This window comes from Hemibagrus wyckioides, linkage group LG02 (assembly GCF_019097595.1).
Source record: "Hemibagrus wyckioides isolate EC202008001 linkage group LG02, SWU_Hwy_1.0, whole genome shotgun sequence".
NCBI lineage: Eukaryota > Metazoa > Chordata > Actinopteri > Siluriformes > Bagridae > Hemibagrus > Hemibagrus wyckioides.
This window is the reverse complement of record NC_080711.1, coordinates 15,457,503-15,479,947: the sequence shown is the minus strand read 5'-3', so window position 1 is coordinate 15,479,947 and position 22,445 is coordinate 15,457,503. Positions and strand designations below refer to the sequence as shown.

General features: G+C 40.2%; 1 protein-coding gene across 7 annotated transcripts in view; it reads right to left on the bottom strand.

The window, feature by feature from the left end:
- Nucleotides 1-3,951: 3,951 nt before the first annotated feature.
- cep112 (centrosomal protein 112) overlaps nucleotides 3,952-22,445 on the bottom strand; it is a 131,084-nt gene continuing 112,590 nt past the window's right edge. For 3 of the 7 annotated variants that reach the window (XM_058408572.1, XM_058408582.1, XM_058408589.1), the window contains exons 24-27: nucleotides 15,287-15,376; nucleotides 8,919-9,020; nucleotides 6,307-6,371; nucleotides 3,954-4,267 (exon numbers count right to left, since the gene is read on the bottom strand). In XM_058408572.1, coding sequence (XP_058264555.1) covers nucleotides 4,264-4,267; nucleotides 6,307-6,371; nucleotides 8,919-9,020; nucleotides 15,287-15,376 — 261 coding nt within the window. In that variant the 3' untranslated portion in view covers nucleotides 3,954-4,263. Of the gene's footprint in view, nucleotides 4,268-6,306; nucleotides 6,372-8,918; nucleotides 9,021-15,286; nucleotides 15,377-22,445 lie in introns of all 7 variants that reach the window. The other 4 variants (XM_058408596.1, XM_058408621.1, XM_058408604.1 and 1 more) reach the window with 2 other exon arrangements.

Here is a 22,445-nt window from a genome sequence, read left to right as displayed (position 1 = left end):
AACAGTGTAAACATGGATAATGACAGACAGGGATATTTTACTGGCTGTAATCCATCCTGAGTAACAGATAATACTAATGCTCCTACAAGAAGGTGTGGGAAAACCTTTGATCCGCCCAAAACAGTGGCAAGATTGACAAAAATTGATAAGGTGGAACAAGAACCAGTTTTCGGTTCATGTCTATGTGGGTGGTGGAGTCACAGAGAGTATGAGTATGCTTTGTTGGAGGTGAAGACTGGCTGAATAAAACAGAAAGAAAGGTGTAGAGGAAAGGATCCACTCATCCAAACTACTTCTGCTACTAACTCCATCTTCCTCTACAGGGTTTGGGACTTGACAATACGCAGTGTTGCATTGTGGGAACACTCTGCCATGTTGACTGTAAGAGGTAGTTGTTTCCATTCGATATTTCCATCAAGTAAAAGAATGTCGATCCAGAATTGCTCCTTGCACCTTCCCTGAGGTCAATGGATGAGCTTTTTAATCCAGGTGTGCACCAAGCATCATTAAAATGAAACTCTTTCCCCTTCAGTGAATTGACTCTTTGGCTTCTATGGCTAACTCATAAATTTTGTCACAGTTTGATTGCTTTTTATTTCTTTTAAAAACAGCCGTTATTCCATTTAAACTAAAGACACCGACTTGTACTCGATATAATGCGAGTCAGCAGGCAAGGAGACACACTCTGTGCAAGCAAAAGCTGTCTGCCCTTTGTGCAATGGTTCCAATCATAATAGTCCCTCCAAGGCTTTTCTCTCCAGCAAGAGACTAAACTCCTCTGCACTCAGGTCTCAGCTTGACACTCTGACTGTGAAATCTGCACATCAAATAAATATCTGCCGGGGTAATGTTACATGTGCAAACGCTAGCTCAGATCATAGACAAAGGAAACTGGAATGGGTAAGCACAAAAGTGGACTCTAAATAACGTCTTCTTGTAAGTGGAGGGGGAAAAAAAATCCGAGTTCACGTATATCAAAGCTCATGAGTGAGCTGTATAATTTCTGTAGACACAGAGGCCTGATCCTACTGTTACTGTAATATTTGATGAATAGGAACCCCATACGTCTGCCTGGACATAATAGTAGCGTGTGCCCATGTGTGTGTTTTTAAAGGGTATTGAGACTTCCCTACTCATTTACACCAAAAACCAATGATTACCATGTTAACCACCTACCCATTTGAAAAGGGGGATATTCATAAAACAAAAGGAGGGCAATTTTAATGGAGCTGAGAATGCTTTGGTCAACCTTCTGGTTTTCCAGTGGAGCCACTGGTTAACCAAGCAGTCACGGCACACTGCAATACCATCAGAGCTACAAGACGAGCGGACGAATCGGACGGTTATTCAAGCTCTAAGAACACCACAGCCTACAAGGTTGAATGTGCACAAAGCAGAATGTTTAAAGAAACAAACTGATGAAATTATATACCACGGCAAGATGTAGTCGAGGGAAAATCGTACGTATAATCATAGTGACCACCAGAATCGGAATTAAGTTTATGATTTGGTCGCATTCTAATTGCACTTGAAAATACCCCATGCAATCATTCCAACGGTGATGGGAAAAACGGTTCATAACCTATAAACAATATTACTATATTCTCTAGTCGACGTGGTTCGTAATGTAGACTGATTATTTGCTTATCCTGAGTGGTTTTGTCATTAAAAAAGGAATTCCAACTATGGGGAACTTTCTGCCAAAGCGGGCTATGAACATATTAGGAGAAAAATGGTTTCATGCTGAAATTAGCTCATTAACTGTCATTAACTGACAGAGTAGGAGGTGGTGTTTACCTGCAGAGCCTTTTGGTTGAAAAATCAAGGTATGTAGATTTTAAAGGAAAAAACCCCACAAAAGTTCAAAAAAGACCTGGATTCTGACAAAAATGTAGCAGGAGTGGGGGCGTGAATGTGTGCACATGCATGCACAATGTGTACGTGAACACACACACACACACAATGGTGCATTTCAACAGACCTTTGTTTAGCGCACCACCTTGCATACACTCAAAGGATCAAAGGGCACACTTCTGCCAAAGTGAATCTTTGATCAACACGCGCCAGGTCAGCTGATATAAACCAGCAGCACAATCCAGAGTAATAAGGCTATTTGACACCATTAATAACTGTCACATTAAGCTTAGATGTATGCGCAGAGATATGGGCACATGTGTAGAGCTGATAGTCTCAGCACAGACGCAGTGGAGTCTGCATACAGAAAGTAACCCGAGCTCAAGATTAAAACCGGGAACTCTGGAGTTGTGAGGCAGCAACGCTACCTTGCCCTGCTTCAGACATAAGAACAAACACTCAAATTCAAGAAAGCATTTGGGTGAAGCATGAATTTGCTCAGAAACTTTCACAGTTCAAATCTGAATTTGTTGCCCAGTGTCCTTCATCAGGGCTACATAAAAAACCTACACAAGCCCTTCCTGTCTACTGACATAAATATGTCAAGACTTCCATTAGTCTGTTTTTATCCATTGAACTAACCTGAATTTCTTTTTACATTAACATGAGAGAGAGAGACATGGATAAAGAAATAAAGAAAGACAGCGAAAGAGAGAAAGATGGGGAGGGAGAGAGAGAGAGAGAGAGAGACAGGGAGGGATAGAGAGAGAGAGGAAGAACGACAGGAATAAAGAAAGGCAATGAGGCTCAATTGGGACATACATTAGACTTTGTGGATTATTGGACATCTGGATGGCAGAACTGTGAGAACCTTGATGATTTAAAGTGTCCAACATTAAACCTTCACTCCATAAATTTAGGTTCAGAGAACTCAAATCAAACTTCAAAATAAAAAAAAGTGTCCTAACACAGCAATGTATATGTCATCAAAATGTCATTCCCGGTGTTGCTTTATGTCAGTTGTCATGTGCTCATACACGTGTCATTCAGCCCTTAAGTAGTGTCACCAAATGATCTCATTAGCTTAACAGTCATTTACGAAAAGAAAAATCTATCTGTTGGATTCTACAGAAAAATCATTACCTTCTTATTTCTATTCGTTCCTATTCTGCATCAATATTCATTTTATTATTTATCTGCACAGTCTAAGTGGAAGCAAGCTGGGCACAAGTTGTATACTGTATATAACTACATATGTGACATGAAAACTTGACTGAAATTCTTAATAGGGCTTTGGATAAACATGGACAGAACACTAGCTAGAGAGATATGCAACTATTCACTAGAGACAAGGAGCTTAATGATCAGCAGGATGCAACAACCACTATCCCAGAATGTTTGTTTTGGAGCCAAGAAGCATTTGTTGCTGAGTTCTTTGTTGTCCAAGGATCCCAGTTCCTAAAAGAATTTGTGACCGTGAGAAAAACATCTATATAAAATGAAACTATTACAGTTATCATTCATCTTCAGTGACCTCTTTATCCTGGTCAGGGTCGTGGTGGATCCAGAACCTATCCTGGGAATAGTGGGAGTGAGACAAAAATACAACCTGGATAGGAAACCAGTCAAATGCATGAACACACATTAACAGCTAGGAGTGGTCAGTCCACCTACTAGCATGCTGTTGAAGAACACATGGAGAACTTTCCACACAGGCGGATTACCCAAGGATCCTGGAGTTGTGAGAGAGCAATGCTAACCAGAGCATCACCATGCTGCCCTCTTCTTCTCCTCCTCCTCCTTTTTCTTCATATTATTATTATCTGCAAGCTTAGCTGCATGCCTCTTGCACCTGCATTCTTATTCCACAAGGTAAATGGCAAAGGACCAAGAAATGATTGATGGTTAGCTTAGGGCAGATCAAAACAGCACTGATGGCAACACTGAGTTTACTATTACTGATAGCATTGAAAAAAGAAAAAAAGTCAAATTTGAATGTCATAAACAAGCATGGCAGAAAAGTAATTTGAGGTTTTTGAACTGAACATGAAAGAAGCGGATGAGAGAAAGACGAGAAACGGAGGATTCAATAGAAAAAAATTGTATTTAATAAAAAAAAACAAATTTGAATGTGACACTTTTTTTTGCGTTCTTAAATCAAGTAAACATGGTCAAACAAACAGCATGCAGCATTTGTTGGGATGAATAAACAGCATGCTACATTAAGCAGAACTCATTTGTTTTCAAAAATGGAAATAAATACGATGGCTCAGTGCATAAATACATTTTAAAAAGAAAATTCAAACATGACACGGAAAACATGAAAGCGAGTTATGGTCCAAAACACGAATGTTGTGTGAGGATGTTTGGGGGGTGAAATCCTCAATGGTGAATACTGCATGTCCTTCATTACCTGAGAGAGAGAGAGAGAGAGAGAGAGAGACATGAAGAGAGAGAGAGAGAGATGGAAAGAGAGAGACAGAGAGAGAGAGAGAGAGAGAGAGAGAGAGAGACAGGGAGAGAGAAAGGAGGGAGAGAGAGACAGAAAGCATCACATGGTTGTTTAAGGCTGTGAGTGGCAGGTCAGGTGGGTACAGGGAGGAAGTTGACACAAAAAGTTGGAGTGGTGTACATTCCTCTTGACAGATGGCACTCAACACGAGCACTTAACACAGCAGGGGGATTTGCTCCACTAGAGACACAAAGGTGCTGCCTCGTACATTTTAACGGTCAGGGAATCATTGACTTCATTTGTTCTCTGATCACATCTATGTCCTGCCTTTCCTACACATCTCTTTCTGTCTCTCCCTTTGCGTGCTCTGTTCAAGTAGGCCAATATTTGAATAGTCAAGATCCCTCTTCAAACAAAGAAAGAATGATAATTAAAGAAAAAACAAGGAAGTGTGAATCAATCAGCAGCTCCCAAATGCTTTTTTCTTTCTTTCTGTGAATCAAAATGACCTTTTTACACCTGGGCTCCTGGGGGCCCTGAACAAGGCATGTGTGTGACGTGTGTCTTGTGTGTGTGTGTGTGTGTGTGTGTGTGAAAGGTGTCTCAAGGTATTCTAGAGTTAAACTGAACAATACTTTTTAAGGTCACTTCTATCATAATCTTCATACTATAGCACAATGCAGTGTTGATACAGACAAAAACAACTCATTTATTCAAGAGTAGGACCAAAATCCAGTGCTTTTCTTCTCATGAAGTGAGTTTTAAAATGATGTAGCATGCATTGAGCTTCAGTGGAGAGATCAGTGGAAGTGATGTCAGAGCCAAACTTTTTACTTATGGGGGGGGCCCTTCCAGATTAGCCACACCCACTTTTGGGTTTAAGTGTCAATGTAATCATATGCACATTTAAAATATATAGCTTTTCTTCATAAGAAAGACTATATTGGTTATTCCTAGATTTCATGGCCAAAAGTTTTTGGACATCTGGCCATCATTCCCATATCTGTTTTCTCCCCTAAAAGCTGCCAAGAAGTTCTCGACAATGCCCCTCTGCACAAAGTAAGGTCCATGAAGGCATGATTTGCCAAGGCTGGTGTAGAAGAACTTGAATATTGTGCATAGATCCCTGACCTCAACCCCAGTAAACACGCTTGTGATGAACTCGAATGCTGACTGCACCCCAAACCTCCTTACCTGACATCAGGGTCTTTATTTACTTATGTAGCTTTATTTTACTGGGAAGTCTCATTGACATCAAAAATCTCTTTTATTTATCATTTAGTTTTTAACCCTTGTCTTGTCTATTTACACATATCATTTTTTACTTTGTTTATTTTACATGCTTTTTTGTCCATTTATTTATTTATTTATTTTTTTTTACTTATCACATGGTGATATTATTAGTAGATATGTTAACTTTGTGCGTAATTAAATATGTTTTGTTTTTAAGGTGAACAGTTACATGTAGTGGACAGTGACCTGTAGCGAAGAGCCTTTCTGTGCAAATCTGGCATAAAAAGCTGCCTTGATTAAAACGAGAATGCACTACATGATGTGCCATTAGTGTTATAATGGGCTGATTACCACTACAGTAAGTGTACAATCACATGTTGAGCAGAAATGAACATGCTAGCCAGAGGACACCGCTAACAGCCCATAAGTTTCTGCTGTTTTGCCAAGAGTCAAACACAGAGCTTACATCGATGCACAGGAATCAAAGAACTAAAATTTGTCAAATCTGTAACATCTGCTCTCAAATAAGCATTCCATATGACAGCATGTTTCAATGGATGACCTGTCTGTGATTACATCACAGTGACCAGAGTAGCTAAAATGTGGATGATTAAACACGTAATTACATGAATATACACTGCTGGGGCTGCTTGTTTAAAGCAACATGAAAATGTGTTTCATTGTCAGATATCAGTGTGTAAATGAGAATAAATATTGAGTATTGGTGTGTGTGTGTGTGTGTAACAGCAGTAAAGTGGATCTCTCACCTCCTGCTGCGGCAGGCATCCAAGTCCTCCTGTAAAACACATGCTTTCTTCTGGAGGAAACTGACCTGCAGCCAAAACACACACACACACATACACACACACACAATAACTTAATACTGTCTCAAATGTCTTAAAAAAATGTAGACACATACCTCTGCAGGACCGGTCATGCTAATTCATACTATTTTCAAAGTATTGTGTATTTATTTATTTGTTTGTTTGTTTAAATTGCCTCAAATTAAAGTAAAATTCCTGCTGATTTTTCTCGTCTTTGCTCATGCCCTTGTCGATGAGATAACGACTGCCTTTGCTTTCGGAAAGCCGAATGAACAGCGACTACTGAGAAACTAATTTCCTTCCTTCTATAAACATATCTCAGTCTGTACATCAGCTAGAAGTGAGCACACACGATACTGCAGTATATCAGCTCTCTTTGACAGCGCGGCATGCTCTCTCAGGAGTCCGTTTTCTCATGAACCTGACCTTTAAAGTGCAATTCTCCTCTTAACTTTGCCTGAACTTTAAACGAGTGCTGGGGATTATTCTGCCCAGGTCGTGCCTGAGATGAACACGCTCCACAGGAGACATCAAACGGGGTCTAGAGTTACAGCAGCTATGCATGTACACACTCCTTTTTTTTTTTGTTTGATAAGGGATTAAAATTTTTGCGACAGGGTTTGGAAACTTTTTTTCCCCAGAGAGACAAGAGTTTTACTGAAACTTTTAGTATAGATTCCTTTTATGGGTAAAACAGTATTTAAATATTAAGCACTTCATTTAAATGTGGGATTTATTTTGCCATATTTCTCAGAACAGATTTTTTAATTAAAACTGGCATTAGACACAAGTTAGCTACTTGTTTTTAAGTTATTGAGGTGTGGATTAAACCCATTCTGTTTAAGTGATGAGTCAAAGGTGTTGCATGCTACAAATATTTACTAGCCGACCAGCAATTCAAACCTTATGTCATCTATTCCATTGGACACTAATTCCATTTATACTCAATAATAAACCTTTAGCAAAGAATGTGTCTGAATGCACTTCAGTTGACATCCATGTTGTTGATCTTTCGGCTGCTCCTTTGGGCGTGAGGGGTCGCCACAGCTGACCAACTGGTCCGCACAACAACTTGGCACAGGTTTTACGCCGGATGCCCTTCCTGATGCAACCCTCCCATTTTTATCCAGGCTTGGGACCGGCAGTGGCTGGGGTTTGGGCACTGGCTGGGAAATGAACCCAGGTCTTCTGCATTGGTAGGTGAGAAACCTACCACTGAGCCACCAATGCCCTTCAGTTGACATCCATACACAAGCTGAAAATGAATTTTCCAGCTTTAAAGCTTTATTAAGTAATGTTTAGATGAAAGTAAACAAATCGGTGCAATACATTTGCAAAAATAATAAAACATGCATCATATTACACTATTTGAGGAGCATCTGAAAACAGGTCTGGATCAGCCTCTGAGAGGTGAAATACATCACTGATCTGACTCTGAATCTAGCTGAGCTGGACTGGATAATGACGTGCTCCATGCTCGCTCATTACCTATAGGAATTACCTATGCCACAGCGCAAGAGTATTGTTTAACTTTAAGGGACAACAACTGTATAGAAAAAAAGTTGTTTAAAGACTTTACCCAGTGTAGTTCTGTGCAAGTGACTTCATCTAATTATCTGAATTATTAAAAAAAAAAAAAAAAAAAAAAAAAGTTTCTTTAGCATCTTCCCTGGTTTGTAGACATCCCCACAGTGGTGACTACTTCACAGACCCACTGGGGGGCCCGGATTCCACTTGGTTTTAGAGAGCTGAACACATCACAAGCCATGCTTGACATATCTGAGCAGTGCTGGGAGCTAAACATAAACTGATCACAGAACACGATCAGAATGGAAAGTGAAAATTCCAGTTGGACGCATTTAGTGTTTTTTTTATACGGGCCTCAACCCCTGCCAGTGAAAAAAAGAGAGGGCTTTTTCCCCCTCAACACAGATGCAAGCAGAACGAGGTCCGGTGTAAGTAATAAGCATTTGGCCGGAGCCCTTGAAGCCAGTATTAATGTGGTTGCTGGGTATAATTGCGCATGAGGGAAGATGAATCAGGCCTGGCACTTCAAAGCCCCATGGCCAAATTAGATCCATGTCTACGGAAGAACTCGCACTACTTGTTAGCTTCCCCCCAACACTCGTCCTCTGAGGAATCAAATAAACAAGAGACACTCCAGTTCAAAGCTGCAGGGTTTTGCCTTTCTGTAAAGAAACAGCTGAGAGCGAGCAGCTGTGGCCGAGAGAGGAGGACGAAACTATGATGTCAGACAAATGAAACAAATGTGATTATATTTAAGTGTGTTAATTAAAAGGACAAAGTGACTTAAAAGCACCAAGGAGAGCTCAGAAGATTTCAAGTTGGACAGAAAATACAGACTGTATTGAACTAAAGAGGGAAACTTCTTTTAGGCAAACTTTGGCCATTTATTTGGAAAACAAGCACGTTTTTCATTAGAGACATTTTAAACCATAACACATTAAAGAGCTTTAAAAGAGGATGGAAGAGTGACGGATTGAAGAGATGTGTGCATGTGTGTGCATGTGTGTGTGTGTGTGTCTGCTGCTTGCCTGTGACTTGAGAGAGGTGATGGTGTCCTCCAGCTCCTGTCTGAGCTCAGCAGGCATTAGGCCTTTAATCTTTAACTCATACTCCTGGCGGATGCGTGTGATCTATTGAGATTGATGGAGAGAAAGTGTTAGATGTCCATAAGCTCCATAACAGCACCCCTGCTGCTAGGCTGCAGTGCACTGTGATTAAAAAAAAAAGGTTCAACCAGCTAACCCCTCAGATGAAAGGGCAGCCTGTATATGACTTAAACAATTCTGATCTTTAAACTAGGCTTTACAGGTTTGGTTAAGAAGGTTTTCAAACATCACTAACAAATAATCACAGAAGGACAAGATGCATTGTGTTGTAAGGAGTTGATGTGGAAATTATTCTAACCATCTTGGACAATATAATCGGGATGATCAGTACAGGTACAGAACAGAAGCTGACGTTAAAAAGTAACAAATATCTCTTGAGGCTGATTTCAAACAAGCAGCAACAGGAAAAAAATCCAGACACAATTAATATGACTGGAAATTGAAACGATTCAAAAATGCAGCGAAAGTTGTTCAGTGAAGAAAGAAATTCTTGGTTAGATAATTGGCATGCATTTAGCAGCTGGTTATCAGCAGCATAAGGACACTGTGTAAGCAGGGACAGAATCCTGGTGCCTTGCTCGTCTGAAATGTAAATTGAATCAAATCCATAGATGTTATACATTATTTCCTTGTAAGGAAAATTTAATGGCCAGTGTGAATGCATGCATTCTTGTTAAAAGCTGCTTGTGAAATGTTACCGTGAAAATGCCTTTAGTATGTAAGGGAGGAAAACATCTGTGTGAGTGAACTGAGTTCTAGATTTCTGTAATTAATCTTTCAGCACACCAACGAATGGATTGGGAGACACTTCAAAGAAGTAGAGTACAAACAGTCTTTTCTTGGTAACAGGTCAATGTGTTCAACAGTAGATGAAGTCTTTTGCACATAGCCAGCACTCCTGCTTCCATCCTCCTCATTTCAGAGTTGTGACAAAAAACACGTAAGATAATCAAGAAAGCAAAGCGAACCACACAGAACCAGTTTCGTACAAATGGAAAAGAACCACGCAAAGTGGGCCCAGTCTCAGACGGTTGCACAATGCCAAAACTTTACAGCGGAGGAAATCAAGCCTACATAAATGCATTACTTAGGGTTCTTCTCCCAAGAACCGTTTCCATACCATGGCATCAAATTACCCCTAACATTACCTTAACCCCCCCAAAAATATATGTTCTGGACTCCAGTACAACTTGTCCTGCACATCCCACAGCAGATGAGAACTTGCATGCTGTACTGGCAGACCTGTGGATAATCAGAGTCGACATTCCGTGATTGTTTGCCTCTGAGTGTGGGAGGCAGAGGCATCAGGAGTGAGAGAACAGTATGGTAAGAGAGCACTTCTGCTGGATGACTCTCAAGGAAAAGAGCAGTGGAACTGCACAGTGTGTCTGGCTGCGGGCCCATTGTGGACAGTTCTATTAGCTCAGGCTGTCTGGCCAGGGACTTGTCAGAAGCTATAGCGGAGAATGAAGTAACTTCCTCCTCAGCAGCTGTGTGCAGCGAGAGCCACAGGTGGACGAGACTGCCTCGGTGTGTTACCGGCCCTGTGCCGCTCCAGTAGAGCGAGTCGAAGTTTGCGCACAGATGCAAGAATTATGGCAGGAGACATGAGCATCAAGAGGCAGAAGATTCCATGACAACCGAGATCTTGTGTAGCAAAGGACCGACTATTAAATACGTTCTGTATAGGGCTTTGGAATGTGGTGTTATACAGCATCAACTCACACGAGTATGCCATGTTGTTTAGATATAATTAGGTAACTGCATACATATCTGGAAATAGACGTTTTAAAATTCGTATAAAAATGTATTTATACGCTTTTACACTTTGCTTTCAGGATAGTGTTGTGTATTTTGCTAATGTCACAACACTGGATATGATGAGGATGGAAGTGGGAGTGCTGGTGAAAGGAATGTGGCCTAATCTACTACACATTACCCGATAATCAGGAAAAGAATACTTGTACTCTACCTTGTTAAAGTGTCTCCTACACAACTCTTTGTACTTACAGAAAGCCCGATTTATCAGTTATTATCAGGGCTAGACAACAGACACCTGAGAATAAATCTAATGCATTTAATAATAAAAAAAAAAAATAACTGCACAAAGTACATGCAAAAATTGTATTGAGTTCTTCAATTTGTATTCAACTGTAACTCAATTAGGAATCGTGGATGTGGTCCCCTGGATCTTAGTAGACCATATTTTTCGCCATACCTTTGTGTCTTTTCTAATATTATCCCTTTGAATTCTTCTTTTTATGAAGCTCTCACTAAAGAGTGTTACAACTAAACAACAAAAAATTTGCATCAGCTGATTGATATAAACACTGCATCATGAAAACATTAGATCAGACTCCTCTATAACAATGCAGTGTTATGGTTCTCAAGCCCTACAAAGAAACAAGTCACAGGGTTAAAGAAAGATTTCCATACCTAGATTGCTAAAAATAAGAACTTACACGAGGAGTAGAGGAAGACCAGACCATAGGTGCTATAATCTAATCTTTGATTAAGACCAAAACTCTTTAAACCAAATCTGCTTTGTGAGATTTTTCTTTTCTGTTGTTAATGACCTGAATCATGCATGATGGTTCGGGGGAAAAACAAAAAACAAAAAAAACCTTTTAAGCCCATAATAACTGCAACTGCACCAAGCGGAAGAATCCAGAGCAGGCTTGACCTCAAGACCAAGAGACTTCAAAAGTTGGGCTCTTTGAATAATGTAAATCAATGGGAGGGCCAGACATTGATGGTGAACTTAGTATGGAATGCCACTGACAAGGCTTTCAGTGAGCTCCCTATCCTCAGAGATAACTATCCTGCATGCATAGAGGCCTTTCTCTGTTTCAGTGAATGGGAGGCAATGACAGCTCCTGACAAACACCAGGGACGGGGGTGGAAGTATGGCGAGGGTCACATTGAGGACAGCGGCTGATCAAACTGCTCTTAAGGCTTTTGTGCTTGCTGATGGCACAAATTAAACAGGCACAATACACCACAGTTTACCAACAGTGTAATCCATCATTTGAAGTGTCTCTCTGTTTTTTTTTTGTTTCATTTTTTTTGCTCTCATTTGAATATAAAGAAAAAAGAAAAATCTACTACCAAAGAGCTGACTGTTAAAATGACACCATTTCATCTATATATAGCATTCCATTTGACTTTGTTTGGCACAGTGTGGCGAAAACCAGGGGTTTTGACAGCTGCCAACTGAAAGGAACAAGACCTCAGCCATCGGAACATTCAAATAAAGTTTGTCAGGTCGTCAAGAGCTTGATGTATGTTAATGAAGTGAGGGAGTCTGTGTCGGGTGCTGGCTTTGGGGCTGTTTTATGTAGCGTGAGTGTGTTTGAGGAAAAAAAAAAAAAAAAAACTTTGAGAAATGACATAAAGGCATCATATCAGATGCAAGGAGGTTATATCAAAACCTGCACCAGTCACAACTGGAAGTAGGAGTTCAGTGGGGAAGTGGTTGTTTGCTTGATTGTTTCTTTCAAATAGCACAGCTTTGCTATGAGCACAATTAGCTTTTTTTCACAAAGAGTACTATATGGAGAAATGAGAAATTAGATGAGGTGCTTCATGACACTTATGAGGCAGGTATGTGGCTTATGAAGTGTTGGTCATATGGAAAGCAGCTCCAACACCAGGTTCAGCTTTGGAATGGGCCGGTAATGGAAAGTGACTGCATCCACTCAGTGGAGCTCTTGCAATCTTCTCTGACAAGTCCCACTGATCTCAGGTGAGACGCTATGTTACAAAGAGAAAGTTTTGCCAAAGGTACTGAGGGCAAACCAAGCCGGCTTTACTTTAAAATAAAACACCAGTCTTAGTGGGGTGACTTTTACAGATTACATATGTCGAATTTACGATTAAGACAGACATTTATTTTGTAACAAGATGAAATAGACTGGTGGTGTAGCACAATAGCATTATCTGTATCTATATTTGTTTATTGCTCAAAATATGCTGTTTATGTTTTTTGGATTTAAACTGGAAGTGGGTGTGGTCTGTTTTTTTCCGCTACTCGGCCCCGAATGCTGAAAAAACAACCCTTTATTTAACTTTATTTAATCCTGAACCACATACCCCCGTGGAACTTTTCTCAGAAATCTTCTGTGACTAAGCAAGCAAACTCTGTCTTTCCCAAGTTAAGAAACAGTTCTTTATACTCAACAACACTTTCCATCGAAAAACATTTTATCCCATTTCCTTTACTTTTTGGGTTTGTTGTAATCGCTGGAATGCAGTGCTGCCTAAATGAAGAATGCTGAGGCTAAATGGGGTCCTTCATGAAGCATTTCATTATAATACTATATGGTTTTCTGAAAAGAATTGATTTTTGGAATTGGTTTTATTTCAGAGCTCACTAAGGCAGCATATGGACCAGGCTCCTGGAGCAAACCACTGACAGGGGAAAAAAACAAAACAAAAAAAAACTCCTCTTCGAATCATGTTAACAAATTTGTCTGTCTAGAAGAGTGGCCAGGTTAAATGTATAATGTCCGTGTATTGCACATTCTGCAAATCAGAAATGAGAGTGCACCACGGTTAACATGTTACCCAGGCAGAGACTCAGAAAAAGAAGAAAGATGCATTTCTTATGCCTGAAAATTTTGGGATCGTTTTCAAGTCTTCTCGTGTGTTTATTGAGTGGGGGATTTTGCTGAAACCTGACAACCCACGAGCCCACAAGCTTTCCACAAGCTGTCCTTTCATGCTTCACACCTTTCATCCTGCAGGATCCCAGTTTCGATGCGCGCACCTAGTCTAAAGATTTCTGGCAAGAAACAAACAAACAAACCAACAAAAAACCCAGAACAGTCTTTCTGCCTCCTGTCTGTGTTCGTATTAGTTTAGGATGCATTATCTGTTCAATCCAAATAATGTACTCGTATTCAGTTAGTCCCTAGCATAAATATAACAGAACCAAAATGTCAAACACATATACCAAACAATAAAGATGAATTTAAGATCAAATTATAAATCATATTTCTAAATCAGCCTTTATATTTATTTCTTTTTACTTTTTTGAATGGAATGCTAAACCCAACCCATTAAGAGGTTTACACTCCCGTTCTCTTTAAGAGGAGATATTGTAGAGGAGTACTGTGTCACCTTGCACCCATGCTTTATCAAACACTTTTCAAGCCTAATCTTTTTATCCAGTGTGGCATGCTAGTCTGCACAGCACTGTATGAGGTTGTTGCGGACATTGTATGCCAAGCAGGCACGAAAGGGCCTGGAAGAGACTCGCTAGAAGAACATCTGTTTGAAGTCTTGGCAGAAAGTGGGCTTTTTTTATGCTGTGGATAGTATTACAAAGACATGTCTTGGAAGATAAACTGGGACAATATCAGCATGGAAAATAGAGAGTAGGCCTCTTCTCCTGCCTCTCTTTCCACACATATTTACGTGACTGAATACACACGCAGGCGCACGCACACGCAGTGTGTGCAGGATGACCTGGGGAGGGATGTAGACTGGTATGCAGGTTTATGAGGTGGGAGTAGATGTGCTTTGCAGGCTTTTCCTTCTCTAAGGAAGGCTGGAGAGTTCATTCGATGAAGAGGGGAGCCTCTCTCGTTCTGGATGTATGCGAGAAAACCCAAGAATATCAGAAGACAATTAGAGGGAACTGGTTCCAGCTCAAGGGTTCTGTTAATGCTAAAGGTCTCACCCTTCACACAACATGCAGATGCTATAGGCATTCTAGCCAATTTGAGTGATGACCCTAATTATCTGGTGTCTGGACTATGCTTGCTATAACTCATCCAGAAAAAGTCAGTGATCTATTAGTGTTCCCTTAGATAAAAGGAATTTTTGGTGCTCTATGGAGCAAGGAAGATGCCAATTCTCTGCAGCTGCTGTGAAGTGTGAGCCAGATTCTTGTTCAGCAGATGCTCCGCTGTTCTCTGTAAAGGCATAAGAAGTGTCTGAGACAACAAGGCGTGCTTGCTGCAGCCACGGCAAAAAAAAAAGAGGTTTGCCTCAACAATATCAACAGATCTCCTAATCTAACAATTAGTCTAATTTATTCTTCTCCTGCTGTGTGTCAAGGTCAAAGTGGCCCTGTTATTAAGCCGGGCGTTCCTCTGACGCTAGAGCAGGCATTTTTGCCTTGGGGTGCCGTCTCTTGAAGCTGGTTCTTCAGTAATGTAAGGAATGTACGTTGGCGCCTATCAGTGGCTTTGAGCAAGTCCCTCATCAGGTCCTGTGTGACTGAGTTGTGGAGGTGTGTTTGGGAGTGCTGTGCTTTGGGAGTCCCTGTGGCTTATAAAACGCACCTGTTCCTGGGTCTCCAGCTCGCGGCTCATGAGTTTCTTCTCTGCAGCGCGTAGTTGCCTCTGTAAGCTCTCCACCCGCTCCTGTAGAGCCTGCAGAAAGGGATGGACAAAGTGGGAGAAGACAAAGAGACAGAAGCACAGATGTGACTGAAGTCAAGAGCAATATCAATCATTATCTGCATCACCTCTCAATAAAGTTTAAATCTGGTTAAAAGTAAAACAGCAAATGTGATACAAACTAGCAGTGGAAAATAAGGTTTTCTAGAGAAAAGTACACATCATCTCAGCAAAAAAAAAAAAAAATCTGAAATGCAGTTTAAGAAAAATGACTCATTTTCTAATGTTGACACCATGTAACAGCAGAACAGATCAAGGATTCCTCTCCAGCTCAACGCCTACAATCAATAGCAACAGAAAGACACAGCGTGGTTCCTGCCTGGCACGTTAAACCAGATGTTTCCAGCACACATTGGATTCTGCCTCACAAAAAACAGAGGCAGGAACATGTGTGTCTATGCAGAGAGGACTTTCCTCTCATGCTGCATGCTAGATATCCACAGTGTGATAGGGCAGGTGTTTGGAAAAGGAATGGATTATAAATCTTTTAAAGTGCTGGAGGTGTGTGTTGAGTCTGTTTTTCAATTCATGCCGAGACAATTAAGTGTCTGATGTATAGTGTTAACAAGATGAGAAAAACTTTTATATATATTATTATAATATATATATAAACTGGAAGAAATCCATCCACAAATGTGCTTTCTTTTAAACCCATGATGTCACATGTCTCAGTGCTGGGAAAAAGATTGCAGCTCCCCAAATACTGGAATCCTGATTTTTCTGTTTTTCCTCAAAACACAGCTTAAAATGTTCCTCTTCATGTTAGTCTTCTGTCCTTTTATTTCTTATTAAGATTACTACAAGTGAACATTTTAATACATCCCATACAACTGCCTTGTCTTTAATATAACACAGATGTTTGACAAAATGGTTTTGAGTTAAGTAATCATTAAATAAATAAAACTCGAACAGTTTTGCACTCATGTCTCGATCAGCTTCAACACTTCATGATAAAACTACAATGAAGTTTTGATCATATACTACACAGGTAAAGAAGGGAAATTATTTATGTATGAGGAAGAGTTCTCTTTTGAGACTGCTTCCTCTCAAGGTTTCTTCCTCATATCATCTCAGGGAGTTTTTCACCTCTGGCTTATTCAATAGGGATAAATGTATACATTTACAATCTATCTCCTGAATTTATATATTGCTGTAGAGCTGCTTTGTGGCAATGTCCATTATTAAAAGCTCTATACAGAAAAAAGTCAACTGACTAGAATATTTTTGCATTGGGTTAGAAGTTACAGTGTAACAGCGTTTTAAACTGTTAGTACCTCAGCGTCCTTTCTCACACCCATTCAGGAATAACTACTATTGTATCCACCTAATCTTTAACTTCATCTTAAAACTTCTAAGTCAGTTGTGGTGCAGGTTTCCATGTCTATTGAATCCAGTGCACTGTGTCATAACCAACTCTATTCACTACCTTAACGAACTGGATTTTTCTTTAAAATCCACTGCTGTTGTTGTTGTGGTGACCGTATCAAACTAATGGGCTGTATTTAGTAATCTACAAGACCAAGAATATTTGTGTAAAAATCAAAAATGAAAGCTATGCGAGATTATGTCAATTATTAATACACAGATGGAGAAATCATGCTGAACGCTGGACATGCACAGTCGATGTGCTGAATGAAGGTATTCACACTGTAATGACCGTGGGTTGCTACTTAGAAACCCTTGTGGCTGGCAAATTTCTACCAGTGTCTCCTTTATTACAATAAACAGCCCACTGCTCCCAGCAGGGTAGCATGCCTCAGTGATGGCAAGTTCCAGACGTGTGATACAGTGCTGGTGTCGTGCTGCTTCCTGGAAACCTGCTGGCAGTCATCAGTAGCAATGCTTTCATGTGGTTTTCTCTGGACTGATGAAGTGCGCCAGTTCAAGCTTGAGAGAGGACGGAAGAATGGCTCTTTCCTTATCTTAAAGAGGAATGTCATTCTCAGTCTGCAGAAACACACTGTTTAAATGATTCATGTTGGGGTACAGTATGTGTAGGTCGTTCAGTTGCTTTGTGGTTATTATTCAGAGCCATAGGAGGTTCTTCATAAAGCGTCGAAAGACATCAACAAGACTGACAGCTGCTTTTAAAGAGGATTAGTGGTCTTTGCTTGTTTCAGACTCATGTTTTATCAGGTCTTGTTGGGCTATGGCCTGCTCTGACTAGCCCTCCATTTTATTAACCTCTAATACAATCACGTGTCTGCTTGGTGGTCTTGGATACATCATCTCTACTGTTTTCTTTTTCCTCGTTTCCCAAACTTTCCTGATGGGCCGGGGAAAGGTGCTGCAGCCATACAGCTGTTGTTCCTTTCGGTGTGAACAGGGAATTTGCTATGGAGAACCTCTCCAAACAGGGTCCAGATGGCCAAGGCGATATGCTTTTTATCATCCTGCCAGTGTGGGATCGATCTCAACAAGCAGTAAATGGGGAAGGTTCATTTTCCTGGAGGGGGTGGGGTTAGGGTGTATACAGTAGAGAGAAAAAAGAAAAAAACAAGACAGAAAAGAGAGAGAGAGAGAGAGAGAGAGAGAGCGAGAGAGCGAGAGAGCGAGAGAGAGAGAGAGGGAGAGAGACACGTTGTGGTTATGCTTTATTCTTACCTGTTCTCCAAAAGGTTGGTTTCTTTAACAACTGTTTATTCTCTGAAGATTAGTGTAACACACACACACACACACATATATATATATATATATATATATATATATATATATATATATATATATATATATATATATATATATATATATATATATAAAAATGTAGTACACCTGTACAGACCTGCAGGAATGCTAAGATGCAAGCGATTTAAAAGGCTTCAGACAACCCTCACCCCCCTTACACACACAATGCTTACACACACCAACACACACAAAAAGGTGAGATTCAAGTAGCCTTCCCTGGGTGGTCCTTCTGTAAAGATAAGGCAAGTATGTTTCCCTTGGGTAAAGGGGGGAAAAGAGAGAGAGAGAGAGAGAGAGAGAGAGAGAAAGAGAGAGGGGAAATACTCTCAGGGCCTTTTTAAACTGTACTGCATGTTTTTTAGCACTGGATTTTGCCTCATGTGGAATTTCTGCTTGCAGAATGGCTTCTCTACAAAAAAAAGTCCTATAGATCCTTGACAACAAGTCAACGAGATCCTTTAATGACATCGAGTAAGGCTACTTCCAAACTTGGAAAACACACACACCACACACCAGTGAAACTGAAAATCCAGGGGTATGGGATGGGTTGGTTGTTAAAAGTTCATCTTAAGTAGACTCGACACTGCCCCTTCCCACAACCGCAACTTTAGAAACAAAACCTTTGCCCTTACATACACACATTACTGCGAGTGGATGAGTGTACTTGTCCATCTGACGTACTGCAGTGCCACCCGTGTCAAGCTATTACAAATATAAAGTCATAGGCCACTTGATGAAAGTAGCCGTCAATCGAAACACCGAACGCAAAGCCAGTTTACTGCGATTCCACGCAGCTACTGCGACAACAGCTGTACGTCTCTAGAGACAGCTGCAATCTCTGATGTTTGCATTTGCGAAATGACAAAGGATGGGGATAAGAGGACTCCAAGAGCGCGAAAGAAAGAGAAAGGAACAGCAAAAGAGGTGGAGGGTGCTGGAAGAGATTTAAAGGTTTGCTTCATTTCTCCCTTAGCACAGCTGGATATAAAGGAGGGATTGGGTTTGTGTGTCTTTAAAGCTTTCTTTCTTCCTTCCCTCCTTGCTCTCTCTTTGTTTTGTTCTCTGCGGTGGCTCCGGTGCTGTGAAGGCCGCTTACATGCCTTGCCTTTCAAACAATAACAGTTCAATACCCCCCCTCCTCTCCCCAGCTTCTCCCGCCAAGGCCTGTGCATGCCAGCACGTCCTTTAGAAATCCTTGAACAGACTCAAAACACAAAAGACAGTTTGTGGTGAGAGAGGGGAAAAAAGCGACCATGTATAGCGTGATATAATTAAAGTAGACCTGATGCTGTAAAGCTCTGCACCAAAAAAAAAAGGGGGGGGGTTGGTAGTCTGGAGGAAACTTATTTCGGGCTTCACTGTGAGCCAACATGTAACATACAGCCCAGTTGAAAGTAAAGGGAAAATCTTTGAATTAGTTAGAAAAGGAAAAAAAATTGGGAAGGTGTGGTGGTTGATCCGAGCGCTAAGCGGCGGCAGAAATGAATGAAACAGGCTGCACAGTGTGCTATTGTCCTAGAAAAACTGAGGAACAGAGTGACAAATTCTAAATCTTTTCTAAAGCAGGATGCTGGAATGTTATCTTGTGCTGCTTCCTGTGAAATTCAGGCATCGTTATTCTTTACTGGGAATTGCCTTAAACACTCGTCACTCTACAATTATCTCTTTCCCACACCCCCACAACACACATGGCAGACTTGCATCATTGTGGAGAACATGACTGTTATTCGCTGGGGTCTGTTTTTGAGGTTTACAAGAAAACTATGGCATTGGGAATCGGTGTCAGACTGCATTCTGGGATTGATCCACCTGCCTGTCTGTATGAACTGTGTGTTTACATCAAGCAAATTAAAAGGGAGATGTATTTGTTGGTTTGGGGTATAAATTTATACCTCTCGTGTAAAGAGCTGCCAAGGCTTTTACTTCCTCTTGTGTGTGTGTGACTTGATCGCTTAATCCTTTGAACAATTTTCAACAAATTTGAAGTCACTCCAAGACTATGCTTAATTCACAAATGGTTAGGGAACATTATAGAAGCCACTGCTTTACATAAATTGGGACAGAACAATAATTCAAACATAGACAAGTTTAAGGATACAGCAAATTCCAGTGTATCGTTTGATACAAGTCTCAGTTTCATATATCTGATTTATCATATCAACATTGCAAACAAAAGAAAAACGCTTACATTACTGGAGGTTTATTAAACATTTCAACATAATCACAGCACAAACGTCTTCCCCTAACCAAGTGAAGCATTCATCACCATTCAGGAGAGGCAAAAAAAAAGAAAGTTTTTTTTAATGTGAACAGTGAGTGTCAGTGAACTCTTCAGGCTAAGAGATTTCAACCTTTTCAATGCATGCACCAGTACCGTGTGTTTGGATGTGGCTGCATGTGAACAGTAATTATTCTCTCTAACACTGAATATAAAGAGTTCATTATATAACAGCACAAGATGGCATGATTATTCACTGTTGTTACACTGCTCAAGCTGTATGTTGTCTGCGTCAGATGGGTGCACTTTCGAACAAATCAGTGAATGAATCAGAATGAATCATTTCACAGAATGGACTCGATTGAACCGAGTCCAGAGAATTAGACACGATCGGTCATGATACTAGAGAGGTGAGATTAGCTAATTGACTAATGTTCATATGGTTAAACAAGCTGGATAAATAATCACAATTTTTGTTCTATTAGCATTTATCATGCTGTTCTAACAGCATCTGTTAAATCTTTAGTATAAAGCTGGTTCCTATCATGTATCCTCTACTAACTTGAGTCTGTGTGTGTGTGTGTGTTGCTTACTCCACTGGCTGAGCAGTGCTGCATTTACCACAGTACATCATTCACAGTAGCAATTACACTACATCTCTCTCTCTGCTCTCTTGCGAAGACTTGAGTTGGGGGGCAGGCAGCCTTTTCTTTTCTCAAATCTGTGAGTCAGAGCTACAGTGCATGTCAGGACGCATTTTCAGCTCAGGCATGCTTGAACCAGAGTCTGTCTTCCCACAGCTCCACTCTACTACTGCCTAAAGGAAGCTGAATGTGACCCAAACCCCATCAGCTACCATCTGCCTGAGCAGACATGTGGGACCCGTCGGATTACTGAGACTCCTAGTGAGTCATAGTTTACAGTGCACCGAGGAGAAGCACATCAGCATGTGAGATAAAGAGGGAGGTGTGTGTGTGTGTGTGTGTGTGTGTGTGGAAGTAAAAGAGGATTAAAAAAAACGTACCCAGCACATGGAGATGAGATGCTGTATAAAAGAAAGCAGAGGATGTGTATTCTCACATCCAGGCAAATATAAGGGAGCTCATTCCAGTACAGTGCTGGTTAAAGACTGGAAGTTTGAATAGCACAAAACCCAGAGACATTATTTAGGGCAGTGTATCTGCAATGACCAAATTTTGTGTCATTTAAACAGCATTTTTCTCCGGAAGATCACTCCATCATAAGATCATTTGCCAGGATATGACAAATTCCAGGATTGCTATTTCCTTTATATAATGGACAGTGTAGAATTTAGGTTTCGGAGAATCTTTTTTTTTTGTATCTGACCCATACTTTCCTTCTGAGTAAGAGTGCATATCAACTCCTTCCCTTCCAAACTGTCCAATTTCCAATTGTTGTTGCTCCACACTGATATTCCTCCTGCTACCGATTCATTGTTCCAATGTTGTAAATCAGTGTCTTTTTTTTTTTGGCCAGTGGGTTCTGGCTACAGTACACCTTTCATGTCTCTTTAAAGCCAAGTACCCCTTTTTCGTGGACTTTTTATTTGATACCATAAAAGATTTTTTCAAATAGCTGTAACTGCTGCAGAATATTTCAACTGTGTATCAGCAATCAGAAATGAATAAATCGTTTAATAATAGACAGTGAGGTAAATTCCATTTCTACACAGTTGTCTGAAAGCTGATGGTATTTTTCATAATATTTAAAAGTTTCATTTTTCACTGTTATTAGTCCTGTATTGTAGAAAATGGTTATAATCATTTATTTCTTTATTTAGTTGGCAAGCCAAAAAAGAAATTTTGTTGTTACAAACAACAGCAAAATATTTGAAATTATAAAGTCAGTTTCAATTCACAGTAATTTGTGTCCAATGCAAGCGTTACTTATTAAATCAGTTAATATTTCTAATGATTTAATTCATTTATACATTTCTGTGAAGCTCCCATTTGACAAAGTCCATTGTTAATAATACTGAACTGATGTTTTCCCTTAAAAGGCACGCTTCAAGTACCATTTTTAAATGGATGCTGTTATTATATTTAAGAAACACAGATTTGAATCATTCACCTTGTAAAAAAATGTAAAAGCTTTTGGAATTCAACATGCTAGCTTGTG